This window comes from Rasamsonia emersonii (assembly GCF_000968595.1).
Source record: "Rasamsonia emersonii CBS 393.64 chromosome Unknown ctg1118621760093, whole genome shotgun sequence".
Lineage (NCBI taxonomy): Eukaryota > Fungi > Ascomycota > Eurotiomycetes > Eurotiales > Trichocomaceae > Rasamsonia > Rasamsonia emersonii.
The window spans coordinates 19400-40310 of record NW_013563194.1 but is presented as its reverse complement, the minus strand read 5'-3'; the positions used below and the strand labels follow the sequence as shown (position 1 = coordinate 40310).

Here is a 20911-nt window from a genome sequence, read left to right as displayed (position 1 = left end):
GCGAACCAATTTTGATAGCATGATGGATGTGAGCGATTGATATCCGTCGTTTGATTCCAAGTATTTCAGCTCTTTTCCTTGAGTGTGTTCTGAAACGAGGCATTGAAGCATTTGTCGGCGTATGTTATTGTTATGTTGTTATCATGGATGGATGGGGTTGTGTTATACGAGTGTAAGAAAAGCATCATCATCATCATCATCATCATGTTTATTTTTATTTTTCATTATGAATCTCCTTTCTTTTTCTTTTTCTTTCTTTTCTCTGAGAAACTTTGTTTTGGTCCCGAGCCATTTGTTCCTCATGTACTGTACGCACACATACGATTGGCATCTATCATTTTTTTTCTCATTGTTGTAGGTAGCAAACCAATCTGAGCGATTTCATTTAATTCACTTTACCTACGTAGAGAGTAATGCCTACCTCGAATTGTCTGAATAACTTTCGATATAGCGCTATAATTGGTATTAACTTCATGAGCTACTTCCTAATTAAATAAATTTACTATATCTATATCAGCAGTTCATATTAATTAAGTTGATTAATCCCGGAGGCAAAATGTCATATACAAGAATGCGGGGAAGACAGAAAGAAAGTAAAAAAAAAAAGAAGACAATCATATATATCCTAATGCATGCATGGGTTGGTTGATGCAGGCCTATCTATAGGTAGGAGCGGAGAGCACTAAGACATAGTTACCATACTGCATGCTTCCCCGGATTCTCTCTACTCGATAGGGAGTAGTTCGTTGCGGAGATGGTGTGGTACTGCGGCATGACCCCTGAGAAAGGAAGGATTCGTGAGGCTGACAGGCTGAGGGCTGAGGCCAGGGCAGGGCAGGTTGTGTAGACTGCTAGGCTCGCATTTCTCTTACGTTATGCATTCTTCTACTACTACTGCTGCTGCTGCTACTACAAGCTGTACGGAGGAAGTACTACTCAGGCTGTTTGTGAATGACAGACAATATAATATATATAATGTACGGAGTAGCGTTAGCCCGGCATCTGTGTGTCTGCTCTCCTCTGCCCTTTTTTTTCTTTTTATTTGCGTCATCAGCTCGTCATCATCAGCTGAGATGGTCAGTTGATTGATGATGGCTGATGATGATGAGAAACAAAAGGAAAGGAAAGGAAGAAGACAGAAGGGCTGTACCTCATGCACAGCCAGGACCGCGTGACTCGTGCGGGATGCACAGTATTACTTTGGTGGGTTTGGCTTGGTCCTCTGTCCTCTGGTTGGTGGCAAAATGAAGGTGTGAGATTGCAGGTTGGATGCTAGATAATAATAGAATAGATATTATTATTTTTTTCTATTGCCGTTGTTGATTTCGAGTAAATGAACGAAGCATAGTCAAGTCTGTCGTCATAGAGATACCTAATGAGCTGATTACTCCGTACTACACCACACTAATACTCCAACCTGGTATGGAGTTATTCCGTACTCAGGCTAATAATCTTAACAGTTAGCCACTCTCACTGATAAGCTGTAACATTGTATGCATATCATATGCATCTCGATGCTTTTAACCAGATGGATACTCGTCTGCGCAAGTCTGGACTGATCCATGGGTTCGAACGATGCCGGATGACGGCCGTCACATGACAGCGGCAGGGAACGGTGGAACCTTCTACTCCGATGGGCCGCCCCACTTTGCCAAGCCCTGAAAGGGGGGAAAAAGGGGAAGCTGGAAAGCAGTCAGTCAGTCCTATGCAGAGCTGAGGCTGAAGCCAAGTAAATCAAAACAATTCGATCTCATCCAATAATGCGCAGGAAGAAGGAGATACGGTGTGTTATGTGACATCTCAAGCAGACAGCCATGATGCATGCAGGCAGGCTTGACTCTACTGTACTGTAGGTCTTGGGTAGTAGAACGAACAGTCCAGACTTATTCCTGCTGGAAATGACCCAACCAACAATTAAAATAAATAAAAGACAGTAATAATATTAATTTCCAGACGAACTTTTGCTCATTTAACTCGCAGGGTCCTGTGCACAAGCTTGGGGAAATGAATTGATACGGACAGCCCCTTTTTACATAATTTTTTTTAGGTTAAGCCCTGAAATTGTTTTCCAACCAAATAATGAAAATTTGAAGCACTAATCAAAATTGCTATAAAAATTGAACTGGTGTTGAAATTTATAAATTTTTAATAAATATTCACTCTAGTAAGGACTCTATGTTGTAAGAATTTTGAAAATCATATAAGGTAACTACAAACACAAAAAAATGACAAATAGATTTAAGTGTATTATTGGTGGAAATATGATGATTTCGGAGCTTAACCTAAAGGAGGTCAATGGGTTTCTGGTCTTGGAGTGGAAGAGGCACAGTTTTCCATCTTGACAGCTTCCCCTGAATCAATAAGAATAATAACCTACTCTGTACTCCGTACTCCGTAAACGACCATGGGTTCGCCAGGAATTGAGTTTCGCACGAGCACAATGATTATGCCACAGGTACGGAGTACTCCGTACTCCGTACCTAACCTAAGCTCGCACGACATGGAGCAAAGCGTCCAACTCCATCGTGCCGGCCGAACTAGCGGAGTAATAAACTCTTGCAGCAATGAATAAGGCCTAGCCAAATAATACCGGCATAGACCAATGGTAGGCCAGATCGGCCCCGTGGTAGGGCCCGCGGGATGGGGATTTCCTGTTCGGGGTTGTCGTTGTCGAAAGTGGATGCCTAGACCATCATCTCCTAGTCTCCCCGGCGCCTTCCTCTTTGGGCCGATTCCTTGCGTCCCCTTCCTCCGAGCATGATTTTCTTTTCCGCTGGGATGCCGATTGAGAGTCAGATGACTTCGGTCTCTCTGCCAGACTCGATGACACATGTCCATCCAGTGCGCATCCCAGGCATGTGTTCGTCGACTGGTTCGCCGCGCGCCCTGCAACCCAAACCAAGGCTAGGGCCCAACGCGGACTAGGGCGCGACAGCCACCAACGCCCGGGCATCCTATTCCTGCGCTATCCAAAACGCCCTGAACGCTGCCCCAGTAGGAAACGTCCAAGCGCATCGAGCAGGCCCCGTGGTCCGGAGGTTCGCGCCACGATACGCTCGCTGGCGTTAATCGAATCCCCCCAGATCCAATCCCCCAGCCGATGAATCGGGAATGGCCGGCCAATGGCCACCTGCGCCGCTTGTCCCTAGCCGCTTCCCTATGTAAAAAGAGGCATGGCTGCCTTCCCTCCGGAGACGCTCCAGGTGACCTTGGGAAAGGGACGGAAGAAGCTTCTTTTCTCTTCGCCATTGCAGCGCCGGGTGCCGTTCGCGCCCCTCTGTTCTTTTTTTACTCTGTCTTCTGTCATCACTCTTCGCACCTGCGCTCCCTCACCCAGCGGTCAGTCAACCTGCTGTCATCTCACCTGTAGCAGGACATAGCTGCAGCGCATTACCCACACGATCTACATGGTGGCGAACGAGCACCCGGCTTTCTCCACACTTTCCTCGATAGGGCGCCAATTCGACAAAGTCATGTTTTCTGCCAAAGCTGCTCCTCGCGCATGAGGTAATGGCTGCTCTCTCGCCTTCCCCCGATCGTGTCTGTCGTCTGCAAACTTCCCGGCCCATGGACGCGGGGCTGTGCCGTTGATCATTCCCAATATATTGCTCCATCGTGCCTTCCCGGAGCTCTTGAACGTGGTTTCCCCGCATTGTCCACCGAGTCAGCGTGCAAGAGAGGCATTCCGTACGGTGAAACACGGCATCCTTGTTTGCTTGCCATTGTCTGGCGTTGAATGCGGCTGTTTTTCGTGTGCGTGTGGCCAATTGCAGTTCATGCCTATCTAAATGCCTATTCCCTGACCGCTGGTGGGTATTCGTCACGAATATAGTCAACTCTTATCCTCCAGAAGCATTCCGTGCAACCGGCTCCAGAGCTGCGTGGGAAGTTGCTACCTCACCCATCATGAGAAGATCAACCACTGTGCCTGACAAGATGAGGAAGCGGTTCACCTTTCATTTGGGCTCTCATGTAAGCTTGACGGCACCATCTACAATTTTGGCGGCATTGTACCTCAAAAAGCCAACTTGACTAACAATACGAAGAAACCCTCATTTGCTTTCCCCCCTGAAGACCGAAGCCGGTACTACGACTTTGTCGATACTCCTGTCAATTGGAGACCCTCTTCGCCGTTGATTGAGCGACAAAAGCTTACCCCCGTCGAGGAAGTCCAGCTCCGCTATGCTTGCAAGTTGTTATGCGAGATGATTGAGAGAGGAGAGATATCCCCGGGATCACCTCCACCCAACCAGTCCAACCAGGACAGGAAAACCGTTCCAGAACAGGTCGACCAGGAACCAAGCCCCCTGGTCTCTTCGGAGCCGGCCAAAGCCCACAGTCAGCCAATCTCGGAAGAAACCAATGACGATGGGGTTGTGGAAAAAAGGTTATACGACTCTGGAATAGTACTTGAAGACGCAGAATCTCCTGATTCTCCCAAAGTCGCCAGACCGGCCACAGAAACCGACGGCAGTAAACCCGCTGCCCCCGAGGACGTTTCCGAAGACATTCCTCAGAGCTCTACGGAGGTGGGGATTGCGCAGTTCTATCCAGGCGAGTCGGATGATCGTGTTGCATCTGTCCCAAAACCTCCTTTCGCTTCGGATAGTGATCAAAGCATCGTCGGCTATGATACTCCAAACCCGGCTAATGGTACGAACGTGACCGGGTCTTGTGCCATTCCCGCGATTGGAAAATATGAACCGACTGATCACTGGTATAACCGTGACGGAAAAGATGAAGCGGATGATGTATATTTCACGAAAGGCATGATTGTTGGTTCAGATTCAGAAACTCCTGGCATGGATTCACCAGACAGCGTCCAGTCAACAACCGCCGCTGGCATGGACGCTTTGACGCCGCAATGCGCCAATCCAGTGACGGATTCACCTGCAGATTCTCCGCCAATGAGAACTCCAAGCTTTTCTCGCCCTTGCGCTGTCAGTCGAGCCGCCTCGAGACGAGCTCCACGCAGTCGAGACCGTGACGTCCCGCCGCCTCTACCTCATCAGAACCAGGAGGTCTCTGAACGACCGCAAGCCCACGAGCGCCGTTCGCAGCAATCTTTGGAGACTCGAGAGGCGGTCGTCGCTGGAGGAGATGAGTCTGGAGTGGAAGTCCGTGGACAGCAGTCAAGTCACAATAGCGGTGGTAGTGGTGGAGTTGCCGTCATCATTGGCCCAGATGGCATGGAACACGTCATGACGCCCTCTGAAGAGAAGCAGCGCTATCTAGATCTGCAGCGTGCCGTTATGGAGAAGATGGTTACTGGCACCATTGGGGCCGCCCCAGAGATCTCGATCAGTTCTGGTTCAGTTGACGGATCTTCCTCTACCGAGCATACACATTCGAAATTGTCGCCCTTACCAAAGTCTCATGTGCGAGGCCATTCAGGAGACGGGTACTTGACATCTCGCCTAAGGAATGAGAATATTGGTGGCGAGAATCAGAATCGTCCAGCCGTTTTGAACAGCAGGCATGAAAAGAAACCCAGCCTTATTCGGAAGCTATCTATGCTCGGACTGGGCAAGAGGAAGTCCAGCGACACCACCAAGAATGCGAATATTATGGGTTTCAGTCGCATTGTGGAAGCGTCGTGATGGCTATTTTTGCAGCCGTCTTCGTGCACCCAACAAGCTTACAGTTTGCGAATCTGATGCATTTGCATATTACCCTTCGTGTCAAATATTTTTTTTTTCTGTTTCTCGTTTATTTTACGAGCGAGGTGTTGGTGGTTCATGGAAAAGAAGTTACTTAAAAGTCATGGGTACAGGGCATGTTGTTCTTCTATGGAAAATATTCGGGTTTAGGGGATTCTTTACCGATCTTCTCTAATCGTCCGTCTGTCGCGTAGTGTCGCACTGTCAACAAGACTTAATTCTCTCAGAAACCCCGGAGTTATCACGAGGCACGGTTTCATCTTTTGATAAGTCTTGATACGGTTGCGGCGATGTTTGCGCGAGACGATTTGGGTGAATTCTTTCGTTATTTTCCTTTTTTTCCCCTTTTCATTTGTCTTTTTTTTTTCATAATTTTTTTTGGCATACTGGATCGGTTTATATCTTTTGGGCACCATTGATATACCCCATATGTCTAGCAAGACCAGCTCTCTTTGTTTTTCATTTGCAACTCCCTCATCTTTTCCCACCAACATTGTTTTTAATTCCGAATTCCGTCTATATATCCACTCATGTATCATAGTCTTCCAGGTGGTCATTTGGTATTTGTGGGACATATACGTAATACCATTGATACAGAATGGAATCGGACCAGGAAATCAGACACGACTTAGTTCTTTGAACCATGTATAATGCCAATCACAAACGACACTTGCTGATTAGCTCGCGATATTGCACATTAACCTCTCTTGATGTACTGAGAACTCGGCCGGAGGACTCGCTACTGACTGATCTCGTTGTCAGGTCACCTGGAATGGTTCCGATTACCCCGAATTTCCGTCAACTAGGCGGAAAACGGATCGTGCTCTTCAAGCACATTCACGGGCGACTCGCCTGGGAATTGTGTGCCGCGGATGTTCTGAAAGCAGCCAGACAGTTATGGTATTGAATGGTATATTGCATAGGGGGCTTACACCCGTGCACTGTCATGGACATCGGAAATGCTGAGCTTGGCTGTGGCATTGACCTCAGCACGCATAGATGCGGCAGGACGTGAGAGAAGCTTATCGGGTAGGTGGTGTCGGCCAGTATGGCAAGCATGTTCCTGCGTCAACTCCCCCTGTTCATGCCTACGCTGTACAGCCCTGTCAAATACGTCATACACGTGGAGAAATGCTAACGTCTGGTGTTTTCGTTGCCGATGTTGGAGCTCATGGCTAGGTTCTTCCTGCGGCGCTTGGATTTTTGAGCTCCGGGGCACGGGGCCTCCCGAGGCCATTGCGCTGGTAACTTGAATTATTAATGTTGAACTGAATTGCCAGGCTCAAAGCTACTATATGCTCAGACGCTATTCATGACACGACCATGGTCCGGAGATGAAACACAGGAGTCTAAATATCCAGCGGAATTAACTCCACGCCAACGACAGGAGCTCCTCCAACGAAGTGAGCCTAGGGGATAGAGAGGGACTAAGCATCTAGGTAGGTTCGTAGGTTCTAGATCCCAGCCATCTATTCCGTACTGATGTCGACATTGACAGATGACTCCTGCCCACCGCTGTGGGGCTTTCGTCCTTGATCTTGAACCTGTCGGATCGGGCCATCGGATAGTTGTAAGGTTGGAACACCCTAGGATGGCGTTAACTTGGTGATTTCCATCATCATCATCATGCAATAGCACCCCATACTCTGTACAGTGGGGTTACTCTGGTTTGATAGGAATAACTTGTCTTGATGAACTCCGGAAGCTCTTCTTTTCTTCTGGAATTCTGCCCCGCTGGCCGGAAAGCTGCACTTCAGCCCTGTCGTAAGTGACCAGAGTCAATTCCTGTTTGCCTCGCTTCACCATCCGATCCGAGTGGAAATTATCACCTCCGGAAGAAACAGTCTATATGTATACCGTCCAACAGCGTTATGCAGAAGAAGTTATTAGAAAACACAAGGTTGGTTTTTTCGTATTGTTATCTTTGTTTTTTTCCCCCTTTACCAACGTTATTTCCTTAGAAACGATCAGGTATGAAGCAATTGCCCGATCTGGTGAGTCGTGACATAGTTCATCAATTCATCCTGAAACAGAGCCAGTGTCCAGGGCCTGGAGTTGGTTTGTTTCACGTGTATTGTACTACTACTTAGTCGGTAGACATTAATATACTAATAGTAATATACCAGCAAGATGATAGGCGCAAAATAATTTTACTAAGGGTTGCCTAGATTAGTAGTTATGTGTCATTGATGGCGATGCTTGTGATTCTGGAAAGAAAGGGCGGGGGAAAAGATATGGAGTTGCACAACAGCTTTCCTAATCCATGACAATCTCGCCAGGTGTGGGGTATAACATCATGGATTGGATAAGCGAAAAAAAAGTTCTACTGCCCACACTTGTATGCAGGTACAACCATGTGTCTGAAACAGTGGACTAGGTAGCACCATAGTAGCACAGGCACCTAAGCCTGCAGACAGGCTGTGCAGTAGTCCAAGAATAAATCTTGGAAGTAAGGTAATAATAATGATCTGTACCCAACGGAGTAACTACTCGGTCGGAATACGGAGTAGCGGAGGAGGTGCCTAATCCGGGTTTCAAGACGCTAAGGACCACGTGGCTGCGCGGATTGTTCCTTTGGTGTTCTTTCTGTTGGACTCGGAACGCACAGACACCGGGCCCATCGAGGAATCATCGAGTCATCCACCAGAAGCACCGCAGAATCCTGGCCAATCTTGGCGCGTGGCCCTGGCACCTGGCGCCTGGTGCCTGGCGCCTAAGGCACCGACTGCCTTCCTGGGCAGGCACCTTCCTTAGATCTCACCTGGGCAAGGAGGGGCAACTGCCTGAAACGAAACGGTGCCTCCAGCTCAGCAGGTTGCTGTTACCTACCTAGGTACCTAACCTAGGTAGGTGCAGGTTCTAGGACAGCTATGTGCAATAGCTACCTTCCTGCATGTATCCATGGATTTAAAGGGAATTGACAGCCGTTAATGACTGTTGGCATCCTTGGCTAGACTATCTCTAGTTCTCTGACTAGCGTTCGCCAACCCCAGATCCTATCCTGCTCATTCATCACGGACCCAGGGTACACAGTAAATAGTTTGATGAGTAGCTCGGGGCAAGTAGATATGGCCTGGATTGTTTTTCCTGTTCTTGCTTCCAGTCGACCTCGACGCGTGTCGAGGACAAACTGCGTGTGGGCCGCCGCTTACCCGCACGCTTCTACGACAGCCAGCCATTTGAGCACGTTGCGGCGTATCCCTGCACGGCCGGTCCCTCGGCAGCGATCGGAAACCCAATGACGCGCTTGACACGATCCCAGCCGCCAACCGCCAGCGCCAAAGCAGGTTAGCGGGCCATGTGAAGTAACCCGTCGGGTCAACCTTGCTGCAGGCACTGGTTCACCGTCCAGAGCAATCCAACCTGAGGCATACAGCTTATTGCTCTTGCATACGTCAATAATAATGTCGACGACTTGGCTCTTCTTGTCGGTGACCCGTTCGCTGAACATGATCCCCTTCTTCCTCGCCCTCGCCTTCTCCTGCCCATCGCTTCTGAATACCCTCCCTGTTTGGCGATAGATTCAGCAGGATCGCCAAATGTGATCCGGGCTCGGAATAAATGCACCGCACCGTGACTGCTGCAAACCATCCTGCTGTCGGATTGTCATCTGGACTCCAAGAATAATGATGGACCAGGTCATCTCGCATGACTTTGAGGATTGGCCCGACTGGCCGCTCCGCAATTCCCACTGCGTGAGTTATGTATCGCAGGACTCCGAAACCGCCAGTCTGTTGTCGTCCTCTCAATACCCTCCGCCGCCCAGTCCCACGGTCACGTCGTCCTCCAGCGATAAGGGCAAATCGCCGCAGTCGCCGCCAGAAGTCATCAGATTGCACCTTAATCCCACTGTGACCATGTATGTTGGCAAATTGAAGAAAAAGGAAATCTCCGCTGGCAGGTCCCTCCTCTGACTGGTGATCCTGCAGATCGTTCGTGAGAAAGAATCGATTGTTCCGGATTCAGTACGGATACATCAATATTTGCAAGGACTCGAGTGGAAACCTGCGGTGTCTAGAGCTGGGAGGATCGGCCGGCCAGCAGAATCCTTTTATACATACCTGTGAGTAGCTTGGGCCGGTGCCTTTTCCTCGGGAATGGAGCTGGACTGACACTGATGACTGCAGTCCACAACTCCAAGCTGCCTGTCCCGCACTTGGAGCAACCCCGACTGTCCAAAGAAACCAGCTACCGTGTCTCCTTTCTGGAAGAACAGACGATCCAGACGGGCCAGACGGTGTTCACCAGTCAGCTGTCCTACACCTTTGACGATTGGAATGGTACGGATTCCGATGTCTCGGGGTAATTCTTTGAAGGTGTCATCGCTGACGGGCCGTCCCCAGATTGTGTCCGGTTCCAGGAGCTCCTGCTTGCATCCGAGCTGGTCTTTATTGCAGGCATCGCGGAGGCCAAATCCAAGGGCCGTGGGGAGGAATGCATCAGCCAGAACCTGCGCATCTTGCGGGGCCGCCATGACCGCAAGGTTATTTTGTTCTTCGCCAATTCGCAGCGAAGGGAGCGGAAACGATACGTTTCTATACCGCGTAGGGATCCCTCGAACACGTTCTTTTGCGATGCTGAGACTCTGTTTCTGACCTGGTCCCCAGTTAATTGCATCGACCATCTGGAGGTGCCGAAGAAGCCCAGCCGCCCGGTGTCGCTGCACCTGCGGCCCAACTTTGAAATCTTGGCGGAGATGAAGGTGTTGCACATCCAGTTTCTGGAGGAAGACGGTGTGTTCTACGATCATTCCTCTACTGGCTACGTCGATACTAATTTTGGGTTTTCTTTGTCCCAGACCAGAGGAAGTTTATCGACCTCGTGTTGCACTACCTTGACCGATGACGTATGACCTGTTCTTATGGATGATGAATTGTTGGATGGAAAGGATTGGATTGGATTGGATTGGCATGCCGGGCGTTTTGGATCGTGTCTCGAGGATTTGCATACAGGAGTTTGTGTTTTGCTATTTCAGTGTTAACAATACCCCATGTGATGTTTGTTAGGTAACTGATGTGCTGTGATGACTAAATGCACGTGATTGCTCTCCCACTTCCCTTGCCGTCGCTTAGGGCGCTACCACAAGAAGTCAAAGCAGAAAATGCATTAATCACAAGTTTCTTTCCTTCCACGTGTGTGTCAAAGACGCCTCACCTTGACCGCTTTTCTCGCGTCGTGTTGCTCTTCTTTTCTTTTTTTTTCCCCCAGGGCGATTCCACGCCAATTGCGGGTCGCATTGAATGCCCGTGATGAGGGGAATCTAGCTCGTTCGCAAAGGGCAAGCGTAGGGCTCTGGGGATGCATCGTTATATCCGACGCTTCTCTCGGATGTCGGCATGCTTATCCTGTTCGAGCTAGGAACGCCGACAGCAGACTCGACCTCCAGGGCATTAATGATCTAGTATTGGATTATTAGACGTACTGCCGACTTCAATAACTGCTGCTGCCAAGTGATCCTAGCGCGGAGCTTCTGCAGTGACAAGTGGGCCCGTGGTCGGCGCTGCCGAGCGCGTCATCCTGCGAATCACACGCACGTGGGGGGAGGAGTGGGCGATCGTCGCTCGCCCGCTCTTGCCCTTTTGCTTTCGTACCGCGTACCTGCCCTGATAGGCGTGCTGCCAGCAGCCCTCCGCTCCTGCCCGCCGGGCACTGTCGGGCGCCCGTCCTTTGTCCGCTGTCAGCCTGCTCGGGCGTCTTTCCTGCTTCTCTCGGATCGCCGATGGTAATCATCATCTGGATCAGCACGGCTTACCCACTTTGTCCCAGGGCCCTGGGCCTGTGCTCTCGCCGACGTCCTCGATGCCAGTAGCCTATATGCGGTTGAGGTCATTGATTATCTTCGTTATGACGCCGTTCCATAAATCCCCCCACTCTGGCCCTGCGGCTTCGCACGGGCATATGTACTGTACCGAGCTGAATGGCCTGGTCCTGTCGAGCATTGTCCAGCGTTTCTACTAGCGAGCTCCGCCTCCGTCTATCAGTCCCCCCCTCGCCCTGTGTCTCCCACGTTCTCTCGCTTTCTTTCTTGCTTGCTTGCTTCAATTTCTGTCGAGCAGACGTCTGTCGGACGTCGACTAACCTATCCAGGAGGACTTTCGTTGATTCCATCGAGTTGACCGCTATCATGCAGCTGTCGACCTGTCCAGCCTCCCGAATCGTCAAACGGCCGCAATGAACTAAGGACAGTCCCCGCAGACGAGTGCAACCTCTGGTCTCACATATATCTCAATTCAGCGTTATCTAGAACAGCAAGAACGGCAAACGAGAGGACGCTCCAGCGTCCTTTTCAGTCACAATGGGCCGCTTTCGCAGTCGGTTATACAAGACCGATCGGGCTCGCGACTTCGAGCATGAACAGGTGTGCATCGAGTGTGGAAGGACTGAGAAATCGATCTGACTGTCCATGATAGGATCGCTATGTGCGAATGCAACAGATCTACGACACGATCGACCGGCAGTCGTTCCAATGGGTGGTGGTCTTCGTTGCCGGCGTCGGTTTCTTCCTCGATGGTTATACGGTGAGTGGCTTGCCGCTTATCGAAGGAAGGATCTGGCATTGACCAAACCAAGCTGTTCGCAAGCAACATTGCCCTCCCGATGATTACCTACGTCTACTGGAGAGACGACGTGTCGTCCAAACGATCCACCCTCATCAACATCGCCACTCTGGGCGGCACGTTTCTGGGCCAGATCATGTTTGGTTTCCTGGCCGACAAGAACGGCCGCAAGAAGATGTACGGAGTCGAACTGGTGCTCCTTATTGCCGCCACGCTGGGGGTTGCCATGTCGTCGACGGGAGTCGACCACAGCATGAACATCTTTGCGTGGTTGATCTGGTGGCGGACCCTGACCGGGATCGGCGTGGGAGCCGACTACCCGCTCAGTGCGGTTATCACATCCGAGTAAGTTCGATCTGGCTCTGAACCTGGTTCTTGTCAATTAATAAGAATTTAGATTCGCCCCGACCAAGCACCGCGCCCGCATGTTAGCGACGGTCTTCTTCATGCAGCCGCTGGGCCAGCTCGCCGGCAATCTGGTCGCGCTGGTCGTGGTGGCCGTCACCCGACGGCAAGGCGACGCCGATCTGGCCCGCTCGGTCGACATCATGTGGAGATGGGTCATTGGCATCGGGGTGGTGCCCGGCGTTGTTGCGTCGCTGTTCCGATTCGCCATTCCTGAGACGCCTCGATATCTGCTCGACATCGACAACGACCCGATCAGGGCCGAGTTCGATGCGACGACGCTGTTCGGCGAGCCGGCTCCTCTGAGCCCGCAGGAATTGGACCCCAGCTGGGGCAACATGAAATCGATGCCCTCGACCGCGCTGTCGCGGGCGAGCGGTTCTCTCGATGGGGATACGTTGGACGCCACCAACGCCGACTACACCCTCCATCCGCCGACGATGCAGTCGCCCTGGCGCATGGTCCTGGCGGACATCATCCACTATTTCTGGACGGAGGGCAACTGGCGCACCCTCGTGGGCACGTCGCTGGCCTGGCTGCTGCTCGACTTTGGATTCTACGGGATTGGTCTGTCGAGTCCGCAGTTTCTGGCAAAGACGTGGGGGTCGCTGAATCTACACAGTCCGGCGCCGTCGTGGAAGACGGACGACTCGCCCGACGCCAACGTCTACGATATGTTTTTCAACACGTCGATTCATGCGATGGTCATCCTGAACCTCGGCAGCGTTGTCGGCGGGCTGCTGGTGATCATGTTCTCGTACCGGCTGAACCGGGTCAGCCTGCAAAAGTACGGGTTTTTGGCGCTGGCAGCGCTGTTCATTGGGCTGGGGACCATGTTTATTACTGTGCACAAGGAGGGACCAATTGCGATAGTGCTGTACATCATTGGGCAGATGCTCTTTAATTTTGGTACGTCTGCTGAGTCTATATACTTACTGGATTGTACAGTACATACTAATTGTGTAGGACCAAATGCCACGACCTACATGATTCCCGCGGAAGTCTTTCCTACGCGTTACCGGGCGACATGCCACGGCATCAGCGCGGCCTCCGGCAAGCTGGGCTCGATCCTGGTCCTGATCTTTTCGGCGTACTACAACATTGGCACCGGGGTGGGGGACCAACAGACGACGCGGTTCGGCTGGATTCTGATCGTGTTCAGCGCGGCAATGTTCCTGGGGGCGGCGGTGACGCACTTTTTTATCCCGACGGTGCAGAAGGAGAACGGACAGAGCCGACTCTGGGGCGGCAAGACGGAGACGCTGGAGAGTCTGGCGCTGGGGCGGTTAGGCGAGAGCAGCCGGTATGCGGTGCGACGGCCGCGGTCGGTGCACCGGTTGACGGGGTTGTACGGGTGATGTAGTGTAGATCAATGGCTGGTGTGGGCTTGAGGTTATAAATATCGGTATGATATATGTATGGACGATGTACATATGAATTACGGTTGTGGATACTTTTGTGTGTATGTACATATGTTTATTTAGATCTATTACAGTGAGTACATGTACTGTACAGTACACTTTTCACATCGATCAACAACAGTAATCAATAGTAGTACTAATTGATGATTGCATTGGGTAATTCTCGAAAGCGGGAGTAGCATCAGCTGAAATCCGATCTGGCAGACCAGCAACCCAACCCATCTGGATGCTAAGTTCAACCTAGCTGTACTACTTACCCAGAGGAGTAACTAACAAGAAGTAACCAACTAACAGTGACAGGTAGTAGTTATCGATCGATCGATAGGTAGATACATAGGTAGATAGACAACTAAGTTAAATGTGACTAGACTATCGTCGTACAGGAATCGAGTCGAGTCAGTCGAGTAAGTCAAGTATTCCAAGTTTCCAACAGTAAGGTAGGGTAAGGAAGGTAGGACAGAAAGGTGGATGGAGGAAGATTTTTCTTTTCTTTCTCTCTCTCTCTCTCTCTTTTTTTTTATCTTTCTCTTTATTTATCTTTCTTTGTCCTTGTCTTTGTCTACATGCCGCTCTTCCAGCCTTGAATTGCCCCCCAATGCTCGATTGCCCGACTGACTGACTGACTGACTGACTGATTGACTGACGGCATGTCTAATCTAATACCCATGATTCATGATTCTATTTCTTCGATACTTACTTACTTATGCCAATGTACTGTGGGTATTGACTTTAGAAAAAAAAAAAAAGAAAGGAAAAAGAAAGAAAAAGAAAGAAAAAAAAGAAAAAAGAAAAGAAAAAAATTCTTCTAATAATAGACCTGTAGCGCATCAATATCGAGATCTAACCCCAAGGACCAAGGTCTGTCTCTCTTGCTTCGAAGCTGTATTTGAATGACCTCCTAGGACCTCATTTCAAGGCTATGTTATATACCTTACGGGTAGGAAAAATAAATAAATAGTTAGTTATGGTGAGATAAGATACAATCTATTTAACAAGAGATAGTAAAATAAAATACAAATACAAATAAAAGAGTATTGACATGCTAGCTAATACTATCTCTATGCTTAGGCACGCACCTCGACTGTAGGTCAACATATATAATTACTCCGTATACAATTCCAATCGGATCGATCAAAATCTAGTCTAGTTTAATTCTGTTGGTTTGTTCAGGTTGGATCATACCTAGTTCAGTAGAATATTCCCTAGCTAGAGATGCTAGGCCCTCCATATATCTATAAAGAAAATGTGCAATCTTGCCAGTTGAGTTTCACAGCTTCACGAGGCCAAAGTGGTGGCCCTCCTCTGCGCTAACACGCTTGCTGCCATCTGCGGGAACAGGATCGAAGGTGTCTCTTCTAGTCTGATTGAACTTGACGGGACCGGGGCACTCGCACTGGGCCTCTGCCCTCAAAAAGAAACGTCCTGTGGATGTCGCCATTTTCAATCATCTCAAATTGCAGTCTCGAGCGAGCGGACCAAGAACAAACCCGTTTTACTGAGACTCTTTTTTGAGAGACATGGCATCTTCCAGTACGAAGTGAATGGCCCTACCATTGTCTCGAGACGGTCTTTCTAGCCCAAGTCAAAGAGTTCTTTTCTCCAGAAGAGCTTTCAACGTATTATCATCCTGCTGCCAAGGTCATTCGTCGGATCAACAGATCGATCCAAAGACGACGTGATAGAGCTCCAGCAGGTTTCTAATCCTCAGTCTGAGCCCTGACGATGCACCGCTCCTGCTGGCGCCTAATTCTCGTTCTGATGAGGCATCTTTGTCGAACAGACCTGGATCCTGCTCTGCAAACGAACGCGAATTCTTCGCCACAATTATCCTTCCTCAGCACAGACTTTCGTGCGGGCTTCAACCGCTTGACCTGTTCCTCTGCTGCTCTTGCAAGGGACCCGCCAGTAGTCAACGCTACAATGTTCGCGCATAGGACCCTGCATTTCAGCAACGGTATCCGTCTGGGTCCTTTGTGGCAGGCTCACTTGCTTTTTGATCTCCTGTTTGTTCTTATTCTGAGCAGTGTAGCAGTTTCCATTTTTATTTATTTCGGTACGAGCGTGGATGACTCAGCAGCAGCAAGAGCCAGCCACATTATCGCTAACGACCATATTCAAGATCCTTGTGACACCCAAGGAGGAAACTGGATATCGAGTATTATTCGGTGGTGCAGACGGGGCTGGAAGAACGTCTTCCTGAACATTCTCGGTCGGAATAGGGATCCAGCATAAGTATGTACATACATTACATTACAGCGCATAAAATTTTAGGTCAAGTTGGGCAGTAAGAGATCAGATCGGATTATACCATGTTAGTCAGGTATTTGAAGTTTACTTAGGTACCTAACTTAGCCTAAGGGGTGAACCTCACGCTTTTTATTAATTTAGGAGTTACTACATAACTGGAGAAAAGGAGTCAATTTCTCTCAATAAGTTGTTTTTAGAAGTGCCCTGGTTGGCTTTCAGAAACATGTATGTACAGTACTTATTATAGACATGCTACAATGTGCTCCTTCGTTTCTGTTCTCCTCTTCTTCTGAGCCAGCATTGCAGTGCTTGAAGGGATTGACACAAAAGGCAATTTCAACAGACCACGCTTATGCTTCCTCCGGAATGAAAGCAAACATCTTGATCTCGATGCTCTGCCGCGGCTCCGCGTCGACAAACTCGGGATCGACAAACGCACTGTGCGCGACGGTGCACCCTCCCTGCTCCGTCGCCCGGCTGTCAAACTGCTTGAAGAGCAGCGGCTCGTTCGGCTGCTGCCGACTGAGATAGTACCACTTGTGGTTCGCGCTGCGCACCACCTTGCCCAGCTCGTTCCAGCCGTGCGGGAAGACGAACCTGTACGCGATCCACTCGTCCTGAGCGTTTACGGACTGCCAGTCACACACCGCGAGAGGGTCCTTGGTGATCGTCTTCAGCGGCCGCCACACATTGATCGCGAGCACGCGTCCACGTCGCAGCCGCTCGACTTCAGCCGGGTCCTTGACCGTGATGTCGAGATTGTGCAGCGCCCCTGTGGGCGTGAAGTCCGAGTGGACGCTGTGGGCGGGCGCGCGATTGTCGGCACGTTTGGCCGAGTCGGTGGCCAGACAGCGGATACGATGGGTGAAGACAATGGATTTGGTGGCGCCGGTCCTGCAAGAATGTTGTAAGATGGAGCAGCATTCTATGACTGCAACGTACTACTGGACGTACACTTGCCGCACCAGTTCCTCTGTCTTCGGGATGAGAATCGCCTTGATTTTCTCCTCGTCGGACCAGTCGTCTAGCTCGGGGACATCGTGACGGACATACTGGAATCCGTTCTTGTCGAGCGTGTACTTGGCCTCTTCGCCACGGATGTCGTGGATCTGGACTGGATGTCTCTCGTTGTAGTTCTCCTGCTCCGCAAAACGCTGCTCGCCGCCGGGCTGGGTGAAGTCGGTGACGACCAAGCGGTCTTCCAGCCGTTTCCAGTAGACCAGTTCGGTCTGGATGTCTTTTTTGGAAGGCACGACTGCCGCAGCTGCCATGGTAGCGTCAAAGAGAAAGAACGACCCGTATTTAGCGAGATCTATCCCAGGTCGACGGGAAGAAGTTGAGCTCTGACTTTCAGGCAGGTGACTCTATAATAGAATGTAGAATCTGCCATGTCGAAAGCCATGATGCTGTCTGTATAGCATGTTGATATCATGAGGGGTAGCAATATGGGTCTGTATTGCTATCGTCTTCGGGTTCGTATTCGGATTAGCAACAGACAATTCGGGCATTGATCGGCGGCGTTTCATGTTGTGCGGAGTATTTTAATTCCCCATCCAGGCAATTATATGCAGTAAATGAGACAAGATACCGGTTAGTCGTGTGAGTTTAACAGAAGAAGGATCCAATCGTAGTTGTGATTATTCCATACAGTGTACCGGACAGCAAAATAGTTCCCGTGCCCGAACGAAGGTCGGTGGAGTAACACTGTGCAGCCTTATAAAAATTATGCAGTGCAATTCTGAGAATCCCCGACATCTATAATAAGAGATGCTACTATATATTATTCTCCATTAGACTGCAATCCAATGGCTATATCCTTGGTGCTGTCAATAAGCTTACCAAATAGTATAAACGGAACGACCGCTTGTATCACCGCCTACCAGTGTGGGAATGATGCATGATTTTGCCAAACATACCTAATTTGGTAGGTATCGTATCAACCTGAATACACTATTCAAGCCATTATTATTTTGACAAAACCCTCAATAGTACAGTATGATCTGATCTGGAGATGTGTTCGTGTCTGTGTATCTCGCAGCAATTTTAATATTCATTCCTTCCTGCCGTCAAGGTTGTACAGTACATACTTTCCATTGCCAACATACTGCAATACTCGGAGAACAGTACGCAACTACAGCAAGTCTGTCCTCCTAATCATCATTCTTCCTTTTACTCCGGAGTATGATATGTGCATGCGGAGTATTACTTATTCAATAGGTAGGTACTGTACTGTACATACGTAGATATCGAACACGTGAACTTTCTAAAAATGGAGTGGCGCTAAGACATGGTTAATACACTAAGCATCCCGATTGGGTAATTTTTTTATGTCGGGTAGGATCAAAGTTAAATAATAATCTGCTCAAAAATGCTCTCTCTCTCTCTGACTCCCGCCCCAATATATGCACATACGTTTATCTTCTCAACTAAGTACCTACCTAGATAAAATATTTTGCTCAACTAATTAAATCCTTCCTGTATAATATAGTATGTACTGTACACGCGTTCACTAAACCACCTCAGTGAGGAGTATTGCGGTGGCTTTTTTTTTCACCTTGCAATTTCATTAGCCTGAAAAGTTGAGTCGAATGATGAGTTGATTAGAGTGCATATGGATTTGTATTTCTCGAATCATAGTAGGCATTTAATGTTACTTTATTGTAGATCCTACCTCCCATGATAAACAGGGTTATTTCTTACCCCTATTTTTTTTAATCGCTTCTTCGTCTCTAAATATCTATCTATCTATCTATCCACTGCCTACCTACAAGGTTCAATTTGTGCTCTGACGGACTTTTAGTCTAACCTCATCTTGATTCTTTTTTTTTGGTCTTCTTGCCCGTCAATATGGATATGCCCGGTATGACTATGACAACGTCAGCCATGTCGATGGCTACAGCCACCGCTTCTGGAGCAATGGCTTCGTCGTCGTCAATGAGCGGGATGGGTATGGGTGGTAGCTGCAAGATTTCGGTATGCGTTGGAGAAAGAACTTTCCCCTGTCGCGTGATTCATGCTAATAGATTCTGTCTCCTGTCTATTTCTAGATGCTGTGGAACTGGTACACCATCGATTCATGTACGTATCAAAAGACAGCCTTCGTCTACATGCATTCCGTCAACTTGCTCACGCTACTACCGACAGGCTTCATCACCACCCACTGGCATGTCACCTCCCACGGCATGTTTGCCGGCTCCTGCATCGGCGTGATCTGCCTGGTCATGATGCTCGAATTCCTGCGACGGCTCTCCAAGGACTACGACCGGTACCTGGTGCGGCAGTTTCGGCGACGGACAGCGGCTGCGGCGTCGTATGCGCGTGCACAGGAGGTGGTTTGCTGTCGGGAATCTCCTGGGAACGATAACAATGATGGCAACAACGCTGCTTCAACGAAGGACACATCCAGTCCTGCTCCTGCAGCAGCAGCAGCACCTGTCCTACGATTCCGCCCCACCCTCGTCCAGCAGAGTATCCGCGCCCTGCTGCACATGGCGACGTTTGCCGTGGCGTATTTCATCATGCTGCTGGCCATGTACTACAACGGGTATTTTATCATCTGCATATTTATCGGGGCGTATCTGGGGGCGTTTGTCTTTACCTGGGAGAGTGTTAGCCTTGCGTAAGTGCAGAACAGAGCTGACTATCTTAGATGTATGCTGGATTGACTGACCATTGGATGATTGTCGAATGTGTGATGTATAGACCGACTTCTGCAGGCGCAGGTACCGTTGGACCAGAAGGCGTGACGGTTTGCTGTGGGTAGGAGTGAGATAGAAAAGAAGAGAGCAGACAAACTATCGATCGGTTGATTCATTGATCAAAAAGAGAGTCATCTTAGACTTAGATAAGGTACAGTTTTTCATGGAAGGAAATAGCAGCAAGAAAGAAAGGATCCGTCACCGCCGCGGCCCAGGAGAGTTGAATTCAGTCCACGTGATGAATGTAGTAGAAATCTCTTTCCAGACGAACCCAGTCGATGAAGGTGGAACTAGCTATTACCTACCTAGGTAGCTCGCTGGCTCTTCTGGCTATTCTGAACCCATACAGGAAAGCACTTGAGAGCCTCCTTTGCTTTTGGCTAGGCTCCATTTCTCCAGATGGTTTCTCGCAAAACAGAGAGAACAAAGTTGGACTAAAGGACTTGTAGAGTAGAATAGTACCACAACGCAACTGACTCTCTGGGAACGCTGGACACTGAGGGATAAGAGAGGAAAGAGTCTACTTGTTATTTAGCCAAAGAGCTGAACCCAACTTCCCTATCTATCGCTCCTCGGAGTCTGCGTTCGTACAGCAAATTTTCTGGCAACAGATCAATTGCAAGGTATACACCACTTTGATGGACCTCACAACTCCCAACTTCAACATCAATATTCTGTTCTGGGCCAAGAAGTGAGATTATACTTGAGTGGTCATGGAGTATAAGAGGTTAAGGAGGTTGAATAAACCAAGGTAGTTCTCTTGGCCTAGTACAGAGTACAGTTCTGGGACAAAGTCTAGATGATCCGTGCATCACCACCGATCACGCAAAAAAAATTATTTTCGATAGTAAATATAGGTATAATATAAGAAAAATTGCCATTGTAGCTACCTGAAAAGCTTCAAATGAAGATGAGCCGCTATG

General features: G+C 49.3%; 7 protein-coding genes across 7 annotated transcripts; 5 read left to right on the top strand and 2 right to left on the bottom strand.

Annotated features, from left to right (window-relative positions):
• Positions 1-3906: 3906 nt before the first annotated feature.
• T310_4016 (uncharacterized protein) lies at positions 3907-5600 on the top strand (the record flags this gene model as incomplete). Its single annotated transcript, XM_013473112.1, has 2 exons — positions 3907-3972; positions 4047-5600. 2 exons carry the CDS (start codon positions 3907-3909, stop codon positions 5598-5600), a joined length of 1620 nt encoding a protein of 539 aa, XP_013328566.1.
• Positions 5601-6303: 703 nt separating this feature from the next.
• Positions 6304-7828, top strand: T310_4015 (uncharacterized protein; the record flags this gene model as incomplete). The annotated part of the gene is made up of 7 exons (XM_013473111.1): positions 6304-6560; positions 6694-6904; positions 6964-7063; positions 7337-7424; positions 7528-7560; positions 7632-7654; positions 7758-7828. The coding sequence occupies 7 exons, from the start codon at positions 6304-6306 to the stop codon at positions 7826-7828; spliced, it is 783 nt and encodes a 260-aa protein (XP_013328565.1).
• Positions 7829-9289: 1461 nt separating this feature from the next.
• T310_4014 (uncharacterized protein) lies at positions 9290-10512 on the top strand (the record flags this gene model as incomplete). The annotated part of the gene is made up of 4 exons (XM_013473110.1): positions 9290-9519; positions 9590-9723; positions 9788-9940; positions 10004-10512. The coding sequence occupies 4 exons, from the start codon at positions 9290-9292 to the stop codon at positions 10510-10512; spliced, it is 1026 nt and encodes a 341-aa protein (XP_013328564.1).
• Positions 10513-10920: 408 nt separating this feature from the next.
• T310_4013 (uncharacterized protein) lies at positions 10921-11393 on the bottom strand (the record flags this gene model as incomplete). Its single annotated transcript, XM_013473109.1, has 2 exons — positions 10921-11058; positions 11259-11393. 2 exons carry the CDS (start codon positions 11391-11393, stop codon positions 10921-10923), a joined length of 273 nt encoding a protein of 90 aa, XP_013328563.1.
• A 562-nt stretch (positions 11394-11955) lies between these two features.
• T310_4012 (Phosphate transporter) lies at positions 11956-15001 on the top strand (the record flags this gene model as incomplete). Its single annotated transcript, XM_013473108.1, has 9 exons — positions 11956-12018; positions 12071-12170; positions 12208-12562; positions 12615-13531; positions 13589-13925; positions 14107-14116; positions 14427-14447; positions 14859-14901; positions 14946-15001. 9 exons carry the CDS (start codon positions 11956-11958, stop codon positions 14999-15001), a joined length of 1902 nt encoding a protein of 633 aa, XP_013328562.1.
• Positions 15002-16640: 1639 nt separating this feature from the next.
• On the bottom strand, positions 16641-17561 carry T310_4011 (uncharacterized protein; the record flags this gene model as incomplete). The annotated part of the gene is made up of 2 exons (XM_013473107.1): positions 16641-17184; positions 17245-17561. The coding sequence occupies 2 exons, from the start codon at positions 17559-17561 to the stop codon at positions 16641-16643; spliced, it is 861 nt and encodes a 286-aa protein (XP_013328561.1).
• Positions 17562-19137: 1576 nt separating this feature from the next.
• On the top strand, positions 19138-20437 carry T310_4010 (Ctr copper transporter family protein; the record flags this gene model as incomplete). Its single annotated transcript, XM_013473106.1, has 5 exons — positions 19138-19263; positions 19338-19368; positions 19435-19909; positions 19993-20045; positions 20298-20437. The coding sequence occupies 5 exons, from the start codon at positions 19138-19140 to the stop codon at positions 20435-20437; spliced, it is 825 nt and encodes a 274-aa protein (XP_013328560.1).
• Between the last annotated feature and the right edge of the window lie 474 nt (positions 20438-20911).